Source organism: Cyprinus carpio, chromosome A23 (assembly GCF_018340385.1).
Source record: "Cyprinus carpio isolate SPL01 chromosome A23, ASM1834038v1, whole genome shotgun sequence".
NCBI lineage: Eukaryota > Metazoa > Chordata > Actinopteri > Cypriniformes > Cyprinidae > Cyprinus > Cyprinus carpio.
In genome coordinates this window covers 18574730-18597040 of record NC_056594.1, presented here as the reverse complement: position 1 = coordinate 18597040, position 22311 = coordinate 18574730, and the positions used below count along the sequence as shown (strand labels likewise).

The 22311-nt window shown below is 36.1% G+C and overlaps 1 protein-coding gene across 7 annotated transcripts; it reads left to right on the top strand.

The window, feature by feature from the left end:
- The first annotated feature begins 1673 nt into the window (after positions 1-1673).
- On the top strand, positions 1674-21688 carry LOC109078872 (arf-GAP with GTPase, ANK repeat and PH domain-containing protein 1-like). Of its 7 annotated transcripts, none has more exons than XM_042713538.1 (20): positions 5241-5684; positions 6103-7208; positions 9971-10029; positions 10400-10487; positions 10599-10684; positions 12465-12606; positions 12697-12831; positions 12921-13036; positions 14089-14232; positions 14703-14783; positions 14986-15090; positions 15948-16131; positions 16223-16330; positions 16862-16999; positions 17249-17308; positions 17556-17704; positions 18660-18750; positions 18865-19087; positions 20076-20343; positions 20943-21688. In XM_042713538.1, the coding sequence occupies exons 2-20, from the start codon at positions 6188-6190 to the stop codon at positions 21147-21149; spliced, it is 3405 nt and encodes a 1134-aa protein (XP_042569472.1). In that variant the 5' UTR covers positions 5241-5684; positions 6103-6187; the 3' UTR covers positions 21150-21688. The 7 variants fall into 7 exon arrangements, with proteins under 7 accessions (XP_042569476.1, XP_042569478.1, XP_042569472.1 ...); XM_042713537.1 differs by having other exon boundaries at positions 5242-5684; positions 5872-7208; XM_042713542.1 differs by lacking the exons at positions 5241-5684; positions 6103-7208 and adding an exon at positions 1674-1987.
- Positions 21689-22311: the final 623 nt, after the last annotated feature.

Genomic DNA, 22311 nt, shown 5'->3' with positions numbered 1-22311 from the left:
TATTTTTTATATCAGTGTTTGATTTGACAGTTAAGCTAGTTCACACATGCCATTGATACAAAGTATAATAACATGTATTACTATTTCCAAAATTATCGTTCCTTTTCCTCCTTTATTCTCGCAATAGCACACGCTTCTGCCACCATACTAATTTTATTTATAAATCTTACGCATCTTAAAGAGATGAAGACATATTCAGGGAGGGTTTCACAGTACATTTGTCCACCTGTCCGCATACATGCATGCTCCATGAACGAGAAGGCAGGTATTTTATAGCACACAAAGCGATCATGCTTAACGTGATTTGGTTTAGAATGCTTCTGGATATTACTATGTTTATTGAGATAATAATAATAAGTGCCCTGATTTAACGATTCTTGTAAATAACGAGCCTTCCTTCACTCCTTGTTGACTGATGTTTAACCCAGCGCTGAAGTGAAGCTTGTGCAATGGCTGAGCAGAGTAGCAACAAACTACGTCACACTTCGGCCCGCCCACTGTCGTCACGGGCGTGAGACACAGGATGCTGCATTGAGAACTGATGAGAAACACAGGCCCATATTCCGAATCAGACACTATGCATCACTGAAGATACTGGGAAATTTACATTTTACTACGTTTTTTTTTCGTCTCATGCGAGAAATTCCCATAAATGCCACATATTACTTATAAATTCATATTTTATCGAATTGTATAGGGTAGGCTGAGGCTAATTGTCACACTTTTTCAGTCAATTGAATGTCAGTTTATCTGTAGGCACAAATATTTGTTACAAAATAAAGCTACATTTTGATACTAAATGTGATAAGTTGTCACAGTGGGAGCCTGTTATTATGGCCTATAATATGAAATATAACAATAAAAATGGGAAAAAAATCTAAACATTATTTAAGCCAATAACAGATATTATAAATAATACATTACATGAAAGTCAGTTAAAAAAATAAATAATACAACTTGTAACACAGATATTAATCTGACAAAGTGCCTGAATTTACATAAAAAAATACCCTTGTCTGACAAACAGCATGTGACAATTAGCCCCAATTTTCCTTATTAGTATAATCATAATAAGCTGTCATAATAGGAACCTGCTATTAAATATCATATTATATGAAATATAAAAAGAAAATCAAACTATTATTTAGGATAAAAACTGATATCATAATTAATAAATTATAATTAAATGATAAATTAAAAACTATTAATTGATTATATTACATTAAAACAGTCTTCCTTGACATAACCTTTATGAAAAATATATATAAATATATATAATACTCTTGTCTGACAAATCTATTTCCCTTATTGGTATTATAATATATATATATATATATATATATATATATATATATATATATATATATATATATATATATATATATATATATATAGCTTTTTTTTTTTTTTTTTTTTTTTGGCCATATCAGTACTGAGGTTTTACCATTACAGCTCTAAAACTAAATGTTAGAAAATAAATGTCTATCTTTTTGAAAACTTATTTGCAGTTTGGAACCAAAGTCTTATTATTTTTTTTTTATTATTATTTTTTTTACGGTTGCCTTGAATTTACCACAAAATCCTGTTTGCGAGAAAGCAGCCTATGAGATGGTGACAGTTTTTAAAATCAGGAAGTGAATTCAGAAAAAACGAAAGAGAGAGGAAATTCATGCAAGCAAAACTACTTCTGCTCTGAGCTGCATACCTAGAATCTGAACAGCTTTCTGCTTCTGTACGTGACATTGACATGAATAAACGGGCAGGAAATGCTGAAGGGTTACAGGAGAAACTCCATGCAGTTTGAGCAGTCACATTGGTCTAAATATGAATAGCACAAATAAAGTTACACACTCAACTGCAATTAGAGCTGAAGTGAGAAGACATGAAAGCTTGCAAAAGACCATAAACAAATTTCTCAAACAGCTGGAGAGGGTTGAGGACCAGCAGCTCAGGACAGGACTAAAGGTTTTCCTCCACAGCATTCAAGGTGAGCCAGAGTTCCTTTGAAAGTTCTCGTAAATATCATGAGATGTTTATTCTGTCCACTAGAACACTTGCTGATATGGTTTTGCAAGGTGAGATGTTTACGACTGACTTGCACATAAACAGTACGCTGTTTGAATTGAGGTCTATATTGGAGGCAGATTCGTATGTAAGTTCAAAAGCACATTTGCAAGGAATTAGGCTTTTTCACAAGGTTTGATTGCTATTGTTCATTATTATGTTTGTTATCTTGAGCTTTGTAATAATGTCATATAATAAAATGTCCCAAATGTATATTTTAGGGAAGGCAGACAGATAAAAAGGAGAATAAATGTTTAGACTCATGTTAAATTGAATCATACATCCAGTAGACGTCTCCAAATGCACATGCTCCTCCATTAGACTGTGATGATGAACTGTTATTACAGTCCGGATGTAGAATCAGAATCATGGATGTTAATTTAAAGAGGCCCAGGTTGAAACATTAGCACCATCTTAGAGACATTGTCATGGTGGCAAGCTTTTGAATACGAAGTGCTGGTCCATTTCCTGTCTGACGCGCTCTTGCTGCCCACGAAAGCCACATCCTCTTCATCTCAGGCACCACCTGTCTATAGTGCTACTCTTAATCTCCGTAGCTGACCCAATTATTTTAAGTTTACCATAAGATTACAAATTAAATTTGCTGTTGGGTTTTAAATTATCTGGCATCCATCGAGTAAGGCATAGGCAAGTTCAGTTATTTTAAGATGCAACATCTATAAATCATGTTAGATGTGAGCGTTGACATGTGTGCATATTTTCAGGTCACGACATATGGTGTCATTGACTAATGCATCTTTAATATAGTGTTTGTTGATACTCCTTATAATTTACTTCCTCCTCGCACTTCCTCTTGCGAGCGTTTAATGCATTCGTCACTCTAGATTGCAGCTCAATATGAAGACATTATGAGCATAATCTCACACCTTATTTTTCTGTAAGCCAGAACCAAAATGAAAACAGGATATTTTCAGTACTTACCCATGTAAAACTTGCCACAATGATGTTAAGATATTCTGGATGGTTGCTAAGGTATTCTAATTGCGTATGATATTGTTTCTATCATATAGTCCCTTAGTTAACACATTTTATCATTTTCACATTTTAACCAGCATCACTAATGCTGTCTGTAAACAAAGTTGCAGAACAGATGAGATGAAATAGTAAAAAACAAGTGGATGCTCTTTGAACATGGTTTGTGTAGCCTACATAGTCATAAGATGATTCAAATTATGCTTGATGAGAATAAAATAAAAGTGAAGGAAACTGGTGCTGTTGGCTTCTGAGCATAGGGATTTGCGAATAGGACTGACACATTTAAATGTTGCTTACTGCAGGGAGCCAAGAGAGTGGGAGACAGGCAGAGTGACAGGGATTTAGGGAAAACATATTTCTGAGTGAGGCAGAGATGTCGACCGTGAAATTTTAGCACAGAGAATATTTAGCAGGATAATAACATACAATACAATTAAACAAACTATATTGTTTTTAATTTTCTGATGAAAATGTGAGTGCCGTTTGCCTGTGGCTGCCAGGATGTTGCTATGTGGTTAATAAGGTATTCTGAGAGGTTTCTAGCGTGTTGCTATGCGGTTGCTAAGGTCTTATGGTTTGTTGCTAGGGTAATTTCTTTCATAATTTACTCATGCCATTCCAAACCTGCATGCATTTTGTTTTTCTGCGGAATACAAAATCAGATATTTTGAAAAACATCTCAATGTTTTTTTTTTTACAGTCCCTTTAAGAGTTTTGTTGAAATCCCTTAACTATGAGCAATAGTAATAGTGACTAATCCACTAATACATAAAGAAGAAAATCAATAAAAAGAAATGAAAATGAGAGATGTTCAGACACATAACTGCATGCCCTCTTCCTAAATGTTCTGTTGAATAGTGTTCTATATGATATCTGTTTTCATGATTGATAGCAATCAATAGCATTGATTTGTAAACTCAATACGACTGCTAATTGAAGGGCAATTCCTACCTCTACAAGATTATTTCAGTGAAAAATATATATATTTATATATATGTGTGTGTGTGTGTGTGTGTGTGTGTGTGTGTGTGAAGTCATTGACCCATGAACAATACCTGCTTTGTCATCAGTACAGTAACAGGAGGTGCTTCAGTCATAACAAACATTAACATGGCTGGTGTGTGTGTGTGTGTGTCATTACTTTTGTGTGTGTACATATATATATATATATATATACATAATTTTTTATTTTTTCTCCAGACATCTAAATAGTCTTGCATGGGACAGCTATATTCTTTTACTCTCATACCTGTCACTTTCAAAAGGTACACTTTTGTACTTTATTTATCCCTATAGGGTGTATATTAGTACCTAAGGTGTACATAGTATCTAAATCAGGGGTGTCCAAACTCTGAGGGCCTTTGTCCTGCAGAGTTCAGCTCCAATTTTCCTCCACACACCTGCCTGGAATTTTCTAGTATGACTAGTAAGATCTTAATTAGCTGGTTCAGGTGTGTTTAATTAGGGTTGGAGCCAAACCCTGAGTTTGGAGACCCCTGATCTAAATGGTACCACAACAGAGACAGCTTTTGTACCTTATTTTCTGAGTGTACTGAATCAATCTGAGTGTAGTATTTACTTAATCTAGTATTTAATCAAGCCCAGTTGACAAACAGATCAGTCAATAAATTTGTCAATAATATTGCATGCCCTCACACAATCACTTACTCATTCATACACACCTTGGCAAGGACAGTCAGTGCACAGCGCAGGGGGGTTAGATATGGAGATAGCGAATGGGAGCCAGAGACTAGATGGAATCAGTGCATGAAGGAGGAGGAGTTTAGCCTTAGAATACCTTGGTAACAAGCAAGCTCAGTGTCTAGGAAAGAAAAGGTGGGGGGACACGGCGGCTCCTGAATCACTGTACTGACTGTGACTGTGATATGTGGCACGTTGCCGCCTGATACGGCACTGGATCGAGTGCAAAATTAGCTTGATTGATGTGTCAGTTTTGATTAGCTTTGCATGCAATCACTCATATTTGGGTTGTGTTTTCTTGTGCTGTTAACCCTCTTTCCCTGTCAGAACCTTGCAAGCTTTACAGTCTGTCTTTATTCCTCAACACATCACTGATTCTTGCTTTTTAAGCAGGAGAGAGTGTGCGAGCAAGAGAAAAGAGAGGGAGAAGGCGAGGGAGGGCGGGAGGAAGGGAGAGCGAGAGGAGGGGGTAGCGGGCTGTGGAAAGCAGGGGCTGGGAGCTGTCTGGCTGGTGACAAGGGCAGAGAGAGAGAGAGAGAGAGAGAGAGAGAGAGAAGCAGGAGATGGAGAGAGCAGGGTATTCCTGCATGGTGCCGTTCTGCGTGGGTTTGAAGAAGACCTTCAAATGGAGAGATCTGAGGGAGCCTTGTTCATGATGCGTGACTCGTCTAAACCTTTAGCGTGAGATGCAGCTTCCTCTCTAGAATGAGGCATGATTGTCTTGCGTGTCTGTTCTATTGACATCCCCGACGGCTTGACGCACTGATCACTGGATGTGTGATGGATAGACTCTATATGGGGACACTGGGATCTCTCTCTGTGGACTTACCATAAACATTTCCACCGATCCAAGTGGCATTTAGACTGACTCCTCAGTTTGACTCTTCAGTCTGTCAGCATCTCCTCCACTCACCGTGGAGCAGGTTGGTGAAACAATGTGCCTTGATCTGAGGTTACCAGTTCTGCATGTCTCTCAGACGTAATTTTACTCTTTGTCATCCTTGGAGGAATTTTCTATCTTGTTTCCATCTCGTTCAATGTAATTTTTGCCTTCAAATCTGCCTCTTGTTGAATGTAGTCAATGGAATCAAGAGCATGCTTTTCATGCAGGTGTGGAGAGGTGGGCACATGTCTGCATGCCTAAAATAGGTGTGAGACGACCAGAGAACAGTATTATGAAGAGAATGAAGTCTGCGAAGAAACATGAAGGTGTGAAAGAGCACAAAGGACATTAGCTAAATTCTTGCCCACTCGAGGGAACAAGGTCAGGCTTCACTTCATTTTGACATGCTTGCCTGAATTGTCTCTTTCTGTGAATTCTTTGATTTCTATCCACTGTAGAATCCACTGAACAAGAGAAGAAGAAGATTATTTGACTCTTTGAATTTATTTTCTGTCCTTGATCTGTTGAGAAATTCTGGACCTCATGAACCGAACCGGGACCTCACAGTCAAAAACCACCTACCTTATCTCCCTCACCTTGGTGAAGGTAGAAACCACTGAGGAGAATGAGTTGGAGAAGTCTAGGTTGGCTGTGGGGGGAGCAGTGTATGATTCCGATGGTGCTAAACATCTCAAGCACGCTGGATCCAATAATGAGGGCCAGGAGTGCCAGAAAATGGGTGAGGCTGTTGAGCTGGAAGCTGGAGAATCTGTCAAATTCTCAGTGGAACAGGAAATACTCCAAAGCCCAAGGGAGGACAAGGCACTATTTGCAGATGGTGTTCATCCCAGAGATAGACAAAAATCAATGATCTCACCCACCACAGAAAATGGAAGAGCCAGAGAATCCCCTGGAATGGCCCAAACCTCTTTTTCCCGGGATGTAGCTAGGCATCTTGGTGACATCCCAGTCCGTGCAACCCAGCGGCCTGTGTCGCTCCTTAAAGCTCACGGAGGTGGCCGTGAATTTAAAGAGTCCAGAGAGAGCATCCATGCCTCCTCCAAGAGCCTTGACCGTAAGGACAGTCGGACCAGGATCCAGTCCCCAACCAGCCCCACTCCTGGATCTTTTCGGGCATCATGGGCTGTAAGCGAGGTGAAACATTGCGATGAAGACCTCAAAATGGGTGTTGGGATGAAGAAGCCCACTGAAGGGGACATCATAGCCATGCGAACTCAAAGCCCTCGAGCAGAGAGATTAAAGTCAGGATCTACATCTCTTCCCACCCCTGTCGCCTTGATTACCAAGCCTCAACGCAAAGGAAAGAGTCGCACCTTGGACAACAGTGACCTGAACTGTCTGTCCGAGGACCTCCTGAAGTGCAGAGGTGGTCAAATGGTAGCAGACTTTAGAACAGCTCAGTCCCAGGGGGCTTCAGCACGTGACCGCAAAATGCTAAGATTTATTAGTGGCATTTTTACCAAGAGCACTCCAGTTGCAACCAGTGCAACCATTGTGACCCCAGTCTATAGCACCATTCAGAGGGAATCCAGTGAAGAGGAAGGTAGGAGAACATGATGTACTCATCCATATACAAATGAAACTAGCAGATAAATAGAAGCAAGATTGTTTACCTGGTCACGCCAGGTAGTTTGCACATTTTGTAAATGAGGGCTTCCTTGTGTATGAACATCTGCAATCCATTTATAAGTTTCTAAATGCTACATTTACATTGAAGGGATTGTTCACCCCAAAAATGTGTCACTCTAAACCTGAACGACAGTTCAAATCTATGCAGTGAAAGTCAGTGGGGTCTAAAACAATATTGGACTTTTTTATTGTCTGAAGAAAAAAACTTTTTAAAAACATCTTTTGTATTACACAGAAGAAAGAAAGTCATACAGGTTTGGAATGACATAAGGACTGATTACAGAGTTTTTATTATTTATTTAAATGGTTTAGTGTTCTTAGCCTGTTGTTTTAGCTGCCATTAATTAAAAAAAATTGACATGTGGAAGTCTGTACAAACATTTGGGGAATTCTAATGCCTAGGGATATATATATAAGACGCTGAAAGCATCCTAGCCTTTTCTTTATAACCACCCCTACTGTTTCTGTTTCTGCACTGGAAAAATTGGAATGGTAAACAAATTTGATAATACCCATGCCACAGGCAGCATAATTTTGCCCAACATCCTAATCCCATCTTTGATGTTCCACCCACTTCCTGTATTCTGATCTCATTCTTTCATGGAAGCTTCAATCCTTTCATCACCAACCTCTTAATTTCATACCATATCCAGCCATGAATATTAGCACTCTAAACTGGAGGTGAAACATTGGTTTTTGTAGTGGAGAACTAACTCAAAGACGCAGACAGTATCTGTATCCACAGGCATTTCAAATCCACCCAAGCGAAGTAAGTCAGTTTTTCTTCTAATGATCTGCTGTAATGTTGCAGAGATGCCTTCAATTTATATGCAGAGCTTGTTGAACAAAGGATTCTTTTCAAACAACGTCTATGTTTCTCAACAATATAGATTTGATAATTAGGTTCCTTATCTGGTACGATATAATTAGTAATTGCACAAGTGAAATTCAGTATAGTGGTGTGTGGTCTATATGCTATGAGCAGAAGGTCTGATGTGTCTGTACACACAACGCATGCGCACACAAAATATTTACGTATGTGTTCTCCAAGTGAATAGAAGCAGTGGCTGGAGGTGGGGTTGTCATGGCAACAGGGAGGGCTGAGAGAGTTGCCTGTTGTGTGGCTGTGTTATGCCAGGGAGCGAGCCACAGATGAAATGAATGGGAGTGAGGGTATGCGAGGAGGGATCCTTTTGACAACGAGAGAGACCAGCTTTAGAATTTTAGCATCCGTTTAGATGGAGGGGGCGGCGTGTGGTATATGGCACATAAGGATCGCACTGTCTAACTGCACTGGCTCAACTCCTGATGTGCCGTGCCATACAATGACCTCATAGATTTGCGCTGAATTCAGAGGGGGTTAAACCTCTTCCGTTGTGTCATGGGTGGCACTTGAGCGAGGAAACTGCAAACATCACTAGTGCCAACTCAGATGGTATGCCGATCAAAGCTGTGAACTCTTGCATCTGTGCGTCGTGAGCTGCTTTAATCAGTCCACGCCAGTCACAAGGGTGTATCACACCGAAGCACCCCCCTTAACAAAAGCATCTCATCTGCTGCTTGATGCACACACAGGGTGACACAGCTGTGCAGGCACACAAAAAAACGAGGTGATGTGCTCGTCTATCACTGTGTGCCCGATCTGAAGCTCTGGTGAAAAATAGTGAGCGTGTGCTAAGACTTCCAATATAAAGCAGAGAGGGGTGTGGGAGCTCCATGCTCACTGCTGCACGGATACACCTGCAGTCCTTCACGCCCTGTGAATTATCAGAGATTTATAACACCTCCAGATGAACCATCATCTGAGGCTATACAGTGCAATGAAATTGCACTTCGATGCAGCATAGGAATGTGCAACAGAAGGGCTGGGTAATGCTTGATCTGTGTTTAAAAGGACACCGATTGCTGTAAGAAAGCTTTCTTAGGCCTGAACTGAATTTGATAGTCACAAAAAATACCGTGGCTTGACGTGAAGGGAAGTGATAATGTCATTAATTCTGCTGCTCTGTGAGTGTTGTGATCACTGTACAGTCATAAAATCATGTCAAACTCACTCTTCCTGTAAGTGAGTCATCTGAAGTTTCACGTCACTGACATCAAGGGTCAGAACAAGGGGATTTAAACTGTAGATCAATATGAGAGATCTTTTTTGGAAAACAGAAATACAGTAGCTGACCTATCGAGACTAGAATATTCATAAATCAGCACATATCCCATTCCATTTTCTGTTATATGATTCATTCATCTATTTTTCTGCTGCAGTTTTATTTATATTATACTTGCTAAGCACCAATACAGACTACAATATTACAAAATATAGAACCCCAGTTTGATTTAAATTAGACATTGCACTTAGAAGATATGAGACTCTTCCTGATTTCCATTTTTGTCATTAATTTAATCCCATCCCATGGCAACACCATTCGAGATATTTAAAAAATCTGTTTGTAATTCAGAATCTTCAGTGTCTTGGTGTTACATTGACCAAGTTTGGTGATCACATGAATTTTAAAATAGCTTAAAAAAAATAGCTTATTTCCTGTTGGGCGGAGCTAATGACTATGATATAGAAAGTTGTCCGGCTTCATGAGAACAATATATTTCCTAGTTTGGTGACTGTAGATAAAACTTTTTTGATTTGAAGTTATGACTTAATGTTGACTTTTCATTTTTCAGCTTCATGTGCCAATAGCCAGGAATGGACCCTAACTCGTGCTATTCCAGAACTGCGATTGGTGAGAAAACTTAAACATTTTTTTTAATACCTGAAGCATATAAACAACAATTTTAAATTATTTTAGGCATACATCTATAAAAACAATATTTCAGTTAGTTTAGTGTGCTAAAAAAAGATTTATTTTTAACTTTTGTCATCCTGTTGAGTAAGGATACATCTTTGCCTGCAGGAAAGAAAAATCACAAATGAGATCTCTTTAAAATCCCAAATGTTTCTTCTAAACTCCAACAAAATCAAAAGATGACAAATGGAGACTTTTGCTTAAATCCTGCTTTAGCTTAAGACCCTAGTAGTCTCAAATGTGTCCTCAGGAGTTTCAGATGAGATCTGTTTTTTGGAGTAAAATATTATCTTTCTGCCACATACAGGGGGTTCTGGGTAGCCTTCGCAGTGGAAAATCTGCTCTAGTAAACAGATTCATCACAGGAAGTTATCTTCCACTTGAGTCGCATGAGGGTGAGAACTTTGTTCTTTCTCATCTCTTCTATGAAGACTGTCATTTTAACCGTTTATGCGTATTATTGTTATCTTATCTTTCGCTTTTGTCCTCTTTTTCTTCTCTGAAAGGGGGAAGATATAAAAAAGAGGTGTTGGTGGAGGGACAGAGTCATTTATTGCTGATCCGAGAAGAATCTGGCCCACCAAGTGCACAGGTGTTTATTTCTGCTAAGTACACTTGAGACAGAAACTTACTGTATGTAAGACAGAAATATTCGGCCAAAGTGTGCATCTTCCTCTTTTTTTATACTAACATTAGTGTGTCAGTAAAAAATTGCCAATAAGTTGTCTGGGCCATTAAACCAGAAGTGTTTAACTAGAAGCTCAAGAAGAATTTTTGCAATTACGTTATAGCATTATAGCAGAGATTAAGAATGCTGCATTATGTTGTGTCATGAACTGCTTCAGACATATTTTGGACAATGCATGAAATTTAGCTTGTGTAGCAAAAAGTGTCTTTGTGTACATATTCATGTAGAGTATATTTTGGGGTCTTATGAAAATTCACAATTTTATTTATTTATTTATTTATTTATGTATTTTTTATGTGTACTACCATTCAAAAGTTTGGAGTCAGTATGTTTTTCAAATAATTTTTGAAAGAAGTCAGCTTCACCAAGGCTGCATTTATTTAATCAAAAATATAGTAATATTGTGGAATACAATGACATTTTAAAATAACTATTTTTTTATTTGAATACATTTTTAAATGTAATTTATTCCTGAGATGCAAAGCTGGATTTTCAGCATCATTACTCCAGTCTTCAGTGTCACACGATCCTTCAGAAATCCTTCTAATATGCTGATTTGCTGCTCAAGAAACATTTATTATTATTATAAATGTTGCAAATAGTTGTGCTTCTTAATATTTTTGTGGAAAATGTGATTTTTTTTCAGGATTCTTTAAAGGGGTCATGAACAGCTTTTTATTATTTTGTACTGTTCTCTGAGGACCACTATAATGTTATCAAGATTTTTACATCAAAATGCATCATAATTTAGAAGTAAATATGCTATTTTCTGTGTGTTTTGACCCCCCTCATCTGAAAGCTCTGTTTGAATAGGTGTGGCGTTATTTACACATGACGTGCAAAGCGATGGGCAGGTCTAAACAGGCAGTGATGTAGAAGCAGGTGTTGATCTTATTCTGTGGAGGCGGGGTTTACCACACTATTACATCATAAAGTGGCACATTCGTTAGACTAACTAGAAAGTTTTGAGTTCTGAAACTTACAGGTGTTTTTATAGTACACTGATCTCTTATATGTCAATTTTGATTTGCTCAATTCATGACCCCGTAATGAAAAGAAAGTTAAAAGAAGAGAAAAGAAAAGAAAATTATTTGAAATTGATATCTTTTGTAAAATTTTAAAGGTCTTTACTGTCTCGTTTGAACAATTGAATACATTCTTCCGTAATGAAAGTATTAAATTCCGGGAAAATCTAACTTTTGAACAGTAGTGTATAATGCTTTAAAGGAATAGTTCACCAAAAAATAAATAGTTGTTGAAAATTTACTTTTAAAGAAATTTAGCATTATATCACTTGCTCAGCAATGGATGTTCTGCAGTGAATGGGTGCCGTCAGAATGAGAATCCAAACAGCTGATAAAAACATCACAGTAATCCACAACACTCCAGTCCATCGGTTAACATCTTGTGACGCAAAATGCTACGTGTTTCTAAGAAACAAATCCATAATTAAAGCATTTTAACGTTAAACCATACTTTTTGGCCAAAATATATATAGTATATATATAGTATATATATATATATATATATATAGTCCATAATCCATAATAACTGCTACATTTCTCCAAATCTGTTCCAAATCTGAGGGTGAATAATTTTAAGCAAATGTTCATTTTTGGGTGAACTATTTCTTTAAATGTTTCTGTTTTTCCCCTGTTTCTCATTTCTGAATTTGTGATTTTAGATCTGCAACTGGCTTGATGGCGTAATCCTAGTTTTTAGTCTGGAAAATGAAGCAAGTTTCCAGGATGTGTACAAAAACTACAGTGAGCTAAGCGCCCATCGTAACATAGCAGAAATCCCAATTATAGCAGTTGGAACACAAGGTAAGAGCTCTACTTGTCTTGGCTTCAGGGATGTTTTATTGAGCAATACGATGTTGTGTACAAACTCGATGTCCGTTTTTCTTCCTGCAGATAAGATTAGTAGCACTAATGCCCGTGTGATTGAGGACAAGAGAGTCCAGCAGCTGTGTATAGATGTGCGTCGCTGCACTTATTTTGAGACCTGTGCCACATATGGACTTAATGTGGACAGAGTATTTAATGAAAGTGAGTTTCATCTCAAAATAGGGGCTAAAAAGGCATGTTACTTTAAAACCAAATGCAAGTGTTGATCGGACAATCTGTTTCCCACTTAGTGACTCAGAAGATTGTTGCTGCCAAGAAGCAAGCCATCCTTCTGGCCTCCTGTAAATCTCTCCCAAACTCCCCGAGTCACTCAGGGGCCTCGACTCCACTGTCAGGGCCCGGACAGGTATCTCAGGGCTCATGAGTCTGTCTGCTGCTTGGGTGAATCTCATTAAAGCTGTCAAGAAATGTCTAGGCCATTTTCTCCTTTTTCCAGTTCTAAGTTCGGTGGAAAAAATTCTTATTTAGAAAAAAAGGATGTAAATGTAACAAAGTACTTTTGTGAGATACATCTGTAAGTATTTATAATTTCTTATACTTAAAAATTCTTCTTTCTTTTTTTTTCTTTTCTTTTTTTCTTTTTTTTCATTACAATATTGTGAATTTGTGGAGAAATTTGCCATTAAAACAATGAAAAACACACAAAAAACTTTATATTATAAATATTTATATTACTTTATAGATATTAAACATAACGTTTTTTTCTTTATAAAAAATTAAATTTCCTTGTGTAATTATTTTTGTTTTGTTTTGTTTTGTTTTGTTTTGTTGTTTATTTTTTGTTTTGTTGTTTATTTTTTGTTTTGTTTTGTTTTGTTTTGTTTTGAAATATGACCCGGACATTTCATTGTAAGACTGACCCCTTTATCATTATAATTATTGTGAAGTATTTTAACGAATTAAGTATTGTGATGGTGTTGTCCTTTCAATGTTGAGTATTGTTGGGGTGTAAAAATTTGCTTTGACAAAATATTCAGATCTGATTAATTTAATATTCTTTGCCTAATTATATGCTTTGCAAAAAAATCAGAAGTTTGGTCACATTTTGGTTGAATTTTATTTATGTTATTTGATAATTATATTAATTTTTAACATAAATAATTATAATAATTTAATAATTATTATTAAGCAAACTTTCTTTGACAATAAATGACATGGTTATATTTTACTATAGATTAATTCTAAATGATTAAATTCCATATTTCATATATCCATTAAATTCATATTCCATGTGAAATTTTCATTTCATTTTCGATTGCACATTTTTACACCCCTGTTATTAAGTATTTGACTGTTTTGAGTGATTGTGGAAAGTTTTTGTCTCCATCAATCTGTCTGCACCATTCACCACTCCACCCTCTGTCTCATTCTTCTCACCATCCCATCATCCTCTCTTAGGCCAGTAATGGGGGTCAGAGTAGTGATTACCCCTCCTCTTTGCCTTCTACTCCTGTGATAAGTCACAAAGACATACGGGGTGGGGCAAGTGGAGATGGGGGCTCGCAAAGAAACCTGCCCCGACGACGGACATCTTTATTTGGGGTTAGTTCTTTGAGCTCAATACAAAGAGTGTCAAATCTTGCCAGTTAGATTATGTGCAACACCAGTGAAACTGTGTGTGGAACGTTTGATACTATACCATTCATATTTTTAAATAAAATTGGATTTATATCTGAATGATATATCAGAGGTGATTTGTGTTAATTTTTGATGTTAAAATAAATTTATTCTATCCTAATTTAACCAATGGCAGACTGGGAAACCTGTTTGAAAACAGTCATTGTGTGGCCAAGTTCTTGTTGGTGCAGAAATGACACACTTTTATACAATAAAAAATTCTGTTTTATACAATAAAACAGAAGCATGGCTGTATCTTTAGTAATAGTTTCTGTTTGTGAACTCTCGTTGTCACTCTAACACTCACCTCATCTCATGAGCCACATCTGTTTCCTTCCTTCATGTGTTTCAGTTTCTTCTCATCTGCACTTTATTTAACGTGTCTGTTATTTTAGAACCGTCGTGGGAGTGACTCTGAAAAAAGAGCTTCTGATAGCAGAAGTGACATCAGCAGTCGATCAGTTCCTATTAAACAGGTACGTGTAAGATTTCAGCATTGACTTGAAGATATGACGTGAGACTTCTGAGAAATGCAGTGGCCCCGGAAAGTATTTGGACACGTAGAAGATACTTAAAAATATCTCAATCTCATTGCATTCTAATAAAAGAAGAAATTATTAATAAATAAGTAATAATGAAATAAATAATGAAATAAATTGCTTCTTTTTTCTTTGTTAGGGGACTTTGTGGAAACGCAGTGAACGCTCTTTAAACAAGGAGTGGAAGAAGAAGTATGTGACGCTGTCAAACAATGGCATGCTTACATATCATTCAAATATAAATGTGAGTAATGCACTTTTGTTTTCAACAAAGCATCAAAAATATTTTTTTTGCAGAAGTTTACCTTGTGCTTTTTTGTTCCGAAATAAATGCTCAGTATTTTTAGCTTTATTTGTTGCATGTAGTCTAAATTTAATAGCCTTTATATATGTCTATATAGTTTTTATGCATTTTCATTTGTTTTATTTAAGGAATAACTAATTTGGCAACTAGCTCAACTAAGTCTGAGTTTTTTATATTTTATTTAAGCTAACTTTTTATGCCTGTAGTTTTAGTTTCGGTTTTAGAAACTACCCAATATAATCATATTAAACAGTTAATATAGTACTGTGTATACTAATTTAATATAAAATATTATTATGTTAGGTATTTGATAATATATAATATATTAAGATAATGTATTGTTGATATAATAATTTCTTATTATATTATTGCATTCTATTATATAATTATATAATATAATTATATAATATAATAATTCCGTATTATATTATATTATATTATATTATATTATATTATATTATATTATATTATATTATATTATATTATATTATATTATATTATATTATATTATATATAGTTCCATAGAATTCTAACGTTATAATTACATTTTGGGTGGGGATTTATCATTTGGTTGGAATGGTTAAAATCCAGTGCAAAAAATATTTTCAAATATTACTCTGTTTGTTGGACTTTTTTAGTTATTTTATTTATTTTTATTATTACTGAAAAATCAATAGTACTTCAGTGAAATTGCATTATGGCATTTCTAAAACCCCAAAGCTGTTATGTTGAGATTCTAGACTGTGTAAGAATAGATCATACTGTAGTATGTTATAGATGTATTTTTGTGATTGCAGGAGTTTATGCAGAATGCTCAGGGTAAAGAGATGGACTTATTGCGAGTAACAGTGAAGGTGCCAGGAAAGCGTCTTCATCGTGCTGCTACTCCTGGTGGACCATCCTCTGGCCCTACTCTCATTCCTGTGCCCGGTGTAAATGGACTTAGTAAAGACAAGCAGTCATCTGAAGGTGGCGCTTCATGTAAATGAAAACCCTTTTTTTTACGTTAAAGTGACCCATTTTTTTTTTTTTTTATGTACACGATCACAAATCTCTTTCTCTCTTTTTCCAGCAAATCTTCTGACTGTAGAAGAGGCGTCCAGCACTGGTTTGTCTTTTCATAATGATCAAAAGGTGAAACGTTGCCCGTCATCTGTGTCTAACAAAGGCTTCAGTGTGGGTATGTGAATTATTTGTTTACACCTTTCACTCATTCTTCCTAGAACAGAGTTGGAGAATAACTAATTAAATGTAAAAATACTACTAATCTGATGATGACAGAAGTTCAGCACTATTTTCCAACAAGTAACTGTGTAGCTACTGATTCAATTCAGCTGTTGATTCATATGCATTTCAATTCATTTTTTCTAATTTTGCACCAAAATATTTAGTTAAATACATTTAGTGTTAATTTGTGTGTTTGATACTGTAAATTATTGTTTATTACTAAATAATTATAATAATAATTTTTAGTTAAATACATTTAGTGTGAATTTGTGTGTTTGATACTGTAAATTATTGTTATATATATATATATATATATATATATATAAATGGTATTATATTAATGTTATTGTAAGATAATGAAATATACTCAATTTAATTAATACAAATGTAACTGTATTTTGGGTGTGTATTTATTATCAGAATGGTTACAAGTCTGGTGCAGGAAATGTTTTGATATTACTTTTTTTGTGTGTTATCTTAATAGACTCGAGTATTGAAGGGGCTACAAGTCCTCCTTTAGGAAAAGACCACATCCCATCTTCTCCAATGACTGACAGGAAGAAGAAAAAACGAAACAGAAGTATTAACTTGAAAGGAGACGCAGCGGCTGGGCAGGCTGAGGGTAAGAGATCAGATTTATGAAAGATCACCAGATGCCACAGTGATCCAGTTTCACTGATTAAGCGATTATTATTAGTATTATGGGGAAGAGTTGAGGTGAATTTGCTTTCCTCTCTTTTCTAATGTGGACCTGATTAATTGCTTTCTCTAAGGTCCTTTTACAATCTCTTTTACTTCTTTCTTTCCTCTGTCTTTTCTTCCTTTCTATCCTCTTATCCTCTGCTGCCCTGGACTAATTTCTTGCACCGAGCCAAGCGCAAAATGTGGAAATTAAAAAGCTTTGGTAGCTTGAGAAACATTAACAAAACAGGTAACCTGAATGTTTGAAATGAGTGGCTGAGCTGTCTCTTGTCTCGCTTTCTTTTCTGCAGTATGTGTCCATATCCATCTCTTGTCACATCATTAGATTTCAGAAAATGGGTCTGAGTGTTTCTGTGTGTGTTCCTGTCTCTCTCAAACATAATTATACTGAGACGATACATTAGACTGAGGACACGATGGGTGTTTTTATTGATCCCTTCCTCTCGTGTAAATAACTGTTGCTCTCGCCCAAACAGAAGAGGAGAGCTCAGACTTCATCATCATATCAAGCACAGGACAGAGCTGGCATTTCGAAGCCCAAAGTCAAGAGGACAGGGACACCTGGGTTCAGGCCATCGAAAGCCAGATCCTTGCAAGTCTACAGAGCTGTGAAAGCAGAAATAAGGTAAAAATTAATCCAATCTCTATCAGCCTGACAGTATCAGAAATATATTTCAAACATTTACAGCACAAACCTTTATAAGCTTTCAAGAACACTTTTGCACTTATGTGCAATATCCATTAAAAAGGTCCATTCAAGTTTCTGTGGCCAGTACGTCTTTAAAGGACTAGTTCACCCTAAAATGAAAATTTGCTGAAAATGTCCTCACTCTCAAGTCATCCAAGATGTAGATGAGTTTGTTTCTCTGTCGGAACAGATTTGGGGATATTTAGCATTACATCACTTGTTCACCAGTGGATCCTCTGCAGTGAATGGGTGCCGTCAGAATGAGTCCAAACAGCTGATAAAAAACATCACAATAATTTAATAACAATAATAACAGTAATCCACTCATCTCCAGTCCATCATCTATATTGATGCTTCCTCCTGTGAAAAAGTCCATGTCCTGTTGTCCCCTCACATCAAAATCCACCGACATATTTTTTTGGACTGTTTTCGCTTGTAAACAGTCCTTGATCTGTACATCTTCCTCTCCTGATTCAGACAAGACGGCTTTTTCACCTGAGAAAAATTTTAGCTTCTTACACAAACACAGCTTTTCGCTTCAAAATACATTAATTGATGGACTGGAGTCATGTTTGGACTCTCATTCTGACGGCACCCATTCACCACAGAGGATCCACTGGTGAACAAGTGATGCAATGCTAAATTTCTCCAAATTTGAGTCTTTTTCTACATCTTGGATTGCCTAAACTAGAGTAAATTTTCAGCATAAAATAAAATAAAATAAAATAAAATAAATAAAAGGGCTATAACTGGTTAATTTGCTTATTTCCAGACCAAAAAGGATGCTGATTCATCCTACATACATAAATCATGTTAGGCAGCAATATACTATACATATGAACAGTTTGCCCTGCAATATTACAAAATAATAGACTTCATTTTCAACTCTCAGGCTCGAAGGAACAGCCAAAGTGAAGCTGTTGCCCTGCAGGCCATTCGTAATGCCAAAGGGAATGACCTCTGTGTGGACTGTGGAGCACCAAGTAAGTGCGGTCCTGAAATAATGCCTTGTGATGAAAGTCTAAACAATAAAGAGTACTATATGTTGAGATCTCTGTCACTGTTCAGTATGTGAAAACACTATGGTCTCCTGTCAGATCCAACATGGGCGAGTCTTAATCTTGGGGCTTTAATCTGCATCGAGTGTTCGGGAATACACCGGAACCTGGGGACGCACCTGTCCCGTGTGCGATCGCTAGACCTGGACGACTGGCCCAGTGAACTCACAAAAGTGCTTGCGGCTATAGGCAACCATATGGCCAACAGCATTTGGGAAACCTGCACCCAAGGATGCCAAAAGTTGACACCTGAGGCAACAAGGTGAGCAACGAGGTGCCTGTTAAAATAAAGTAAATAAATACATTCAGTACTGTTCAAAAGATTGGGGTTGGTTAGTTTTTTTATTATATTTTTAAAATTAGCCTCTTATGCTTACCAAGGCTGCATTTATTTGATACTGTGAAATATTAGTACAATTTAAAATAACAAATTTCTATTGTAATATATTTTAAAATGGCATTTAATCCTGATATGGTAAAGCTGAATTTTCAGCATCATTACTACAGTCTTCACTGTCACACGATTCTTCAGAAATCATTCTAATATGCCCATTTGCTGCTCAAGAAGCATTTCTGATTATTATCATCATTGAAAACAGTTGTGCTGCTTCATATCTTGTGTAAACCATGATACTTTTCCACCCTCCCAGGGGAGTTGAATAGAAACAGCATTAGAAATCTTTTGTAATGTTATAAATGTCTTTACTGTCACTTTTAATCAATTTAATGCCTCCTTGTTGAATAAAAGTATTCATTTCTTTAAAAAATATATATCATATTGACCCCAAACTTTTGAACAATAGTGTACTGCACTAAATTAAATTAAATTAAATTAAATTAAATTAAATTAAATTAAATTAAATTAAATTAAATTAAATTAAATTAAATTAAATTAAATTTTGCTTTATACTTAAAGCAAGTGAATAAATCTCCTAATGAAAGACGAAACACTTATATTCAGTTATATATTACATTTATATTCACTTACAGTACACATAAGTCTTAAACTAATTTGCTTCTAAACGCATACATTTATTATTAAATCTGTTAAGATATTTTTACTGAAAAAAAAAAACCCAAGACAAAGATACTGTTTAAGATTTTTTTTATTTTTTTTTGAAGTATTAACTAAAAACATAAAACAAGGTTACGGTGCTTCAGTCTTCATCATGACACAATGTAAAGAGATAATGACTAATGCGGTTAGCCACTATGATAATAATTTGGCTTTGGCTTTGTGTTTGTCTCAGAGAGCAGAGAGAGTCATGGATCCGTGCCAAATATGAACAGCGGGCATTTGTGTCGCCCTTGCCCGCTCATTGTTCAGAGGACACAATGTCGACTTGGTTGCTTAAAGCAGTAATTGACAGAGACCTTCCCACACTTCTGCTGCTCCTCGCACACAGCACCAAGGAAGTGATCAACATCCCACCTGAAGGAGCAGCACAGCAGCATCACAGCGCTTTACATGCGTCCTGCCAGCTGGGCGACGTGGTCATGACACAGCTGCTGGTCTGGGTGAGTTATTGAGCCGGTGTCTTTGAGTTAAAGGAACAGTTCACCTAAAAATTAAAATTTGCTGAAAATTAACTCGCCCTCAGGCCATCCAAGAGTTTGTTTCTTCATAAGAACAGATTTGGAGAAATTTAGCAGTACATCACTTGCTCACCAATGGATCCTATGCAGTGAATGGGTGCCGTCAGAATGAGAGTCCAAACAGATAATAAAATAATACACAAGTAATCCAAAGAACTCCAGTTCATCAATTAATTTCTAGTGAAGTGAAAATCTATGTGTTTTAAAGAAACAAATCCATTATTAAGACTTTTTAACTTTAAACCATTGATTCCCATTAAAATATGAATCCTTAATAATGTTTCCTCCAGTGAAAAGGTCTTTAGACTGTTTTCACTCTTAAACAATTTGTTCCAAGATGACTTTTTCACTATATTATAAATCTATATTATGGGTAGAGGACTCATATTTAAATTTTAGAACTTTTAATTTTAGGAATTTTTCCTTTTGGGTGAATCATTCATTCAACTGTTGGACTACCGTATTGCATTGTTTGCTCATTTCTAATGGATTATAATTTTTATTTTGTGTGTGTTCAACAGTACGGCAGTGATGTGAAGTCAAAGGATCCACAAGGTAGAACCGCACTGACGTTGGCACGCCAAGCCGGCAGCAAAGAGTGTGCCGAGATCCTTCTCCAACACGGCTGTCCCAATGAGACGTCACCCACCTCCCCGACACCTGTTCTGTCCCGCAAAAGTAGCATCACCAGTATCGGACGTGTCAATTCAAGGAGGAGGGTCTCGTAACCCATGAACATTCACGATCATATAAACATTTTCTCCAGGGCCATTTTTAATTCTTCATACAGATTTGTGTGTTTCGTGTGTCTGTGAATTTCCCTCCGAGGACATTGCCAACAACGCTGTATTTATATACTGTACGTTTATCCCTGCGGATTCCTCAGAAAAGGGAACAAGTAAAGAGAAAAGAAGAAACTCTTAATTGTCCATATTAGAACAGGCTTAGAATGACAGCTACAAAATTTCAACATGCCTTTTTCAAAAAATGGAAACTGTTTTACCAACTTAAAAGCAATATTATTTATAATATGCTGATTAATATACTGTAATATAGATGCATTATATGGTAAAATGTAGCTTGAGAGTTTCCCAAAGCAATCTGAGGGCATGTATTTACCATTATGACTGTCATGACCATTGTCCTTTAAAACAGACATCATCACTGAGGCTAGTGTAATGTAAGAACATGTTTATATTCAGAAGAAATAGTATTTGTCATTGTGCATCATTTCTATAAACTATAGACAATAAACGCTGATCTTCAACCTCTGCATGTTAAGTCTACATCTTTTTAAATCAAGAAGCAGATGTTTCAACATTTTAATGCCTCAAAACTTCACTATCATCGAAGGTCTGGTTGATTTCAGATAAATCACCTGGTTGAAATTTTGTTATCACACTGTATGTGTAAACACAAATATCAAGTGATGGAATAAAATGACTGAGTTAATATATTGTGCATTATACATTATGTATTATGGGCTCATATAGACTGCCAAATAGCATACTTTTTGGCTTTATTATCACATATTTGCATTTTACATTCGTGATGCGATAATAGTGGATAGTTTGCTGAGCTCTATCAACTTTTTCATATGTTCCAATATGTATTTTTTTTTTTTTAAATAAAATGTATATAAAATATTTTTTTTTTATTGTAATAATAGCTGTTCAAGCAGGAAAGTAACACAATCCAAAATGGAGAGATGGCTGAACGAAACATATTAATCAGTACATGAAAAATGAATTTTTTTTTAAATGTTAAAAATAAGAACATTAACATTTTTAAACATTAAAAAACATCAATTCGTGCTCAAACGCGGTACAGACTAAAGTCTAACGAGTGTGACTGTACAGCTTTAAATATTTTTTTTTCCAAAAAAAAAAA

What these genes read in the sequence shown, in the direction of transcription:
- LOC109078872 (XM_042713538.1), top strand. Translation starts at nt 6,188, where the DNA reads ATGAACCGAACCGGGACCTCACAGTCAAAAACCACCTACCTTATCTCC. An exon ending in CTGGCCCACCAAGTGCACAG is followed by an intron (nt 10,685 to 12,464) that starts GTGTTTATTTCT and finishes TTGTGATTTTAG; the next exon opens with ATCTGCAACTGGCTTGATGG. An exon ending in TATAGCAGTTGGAACACAAG is followed by an intron (nt 12,607 to 12,696) that starts GTAAGAGCTCTA and finishes TTCTTCCTGCAG; the next exon opens with ATAAGATTAGTAGCACTAAT.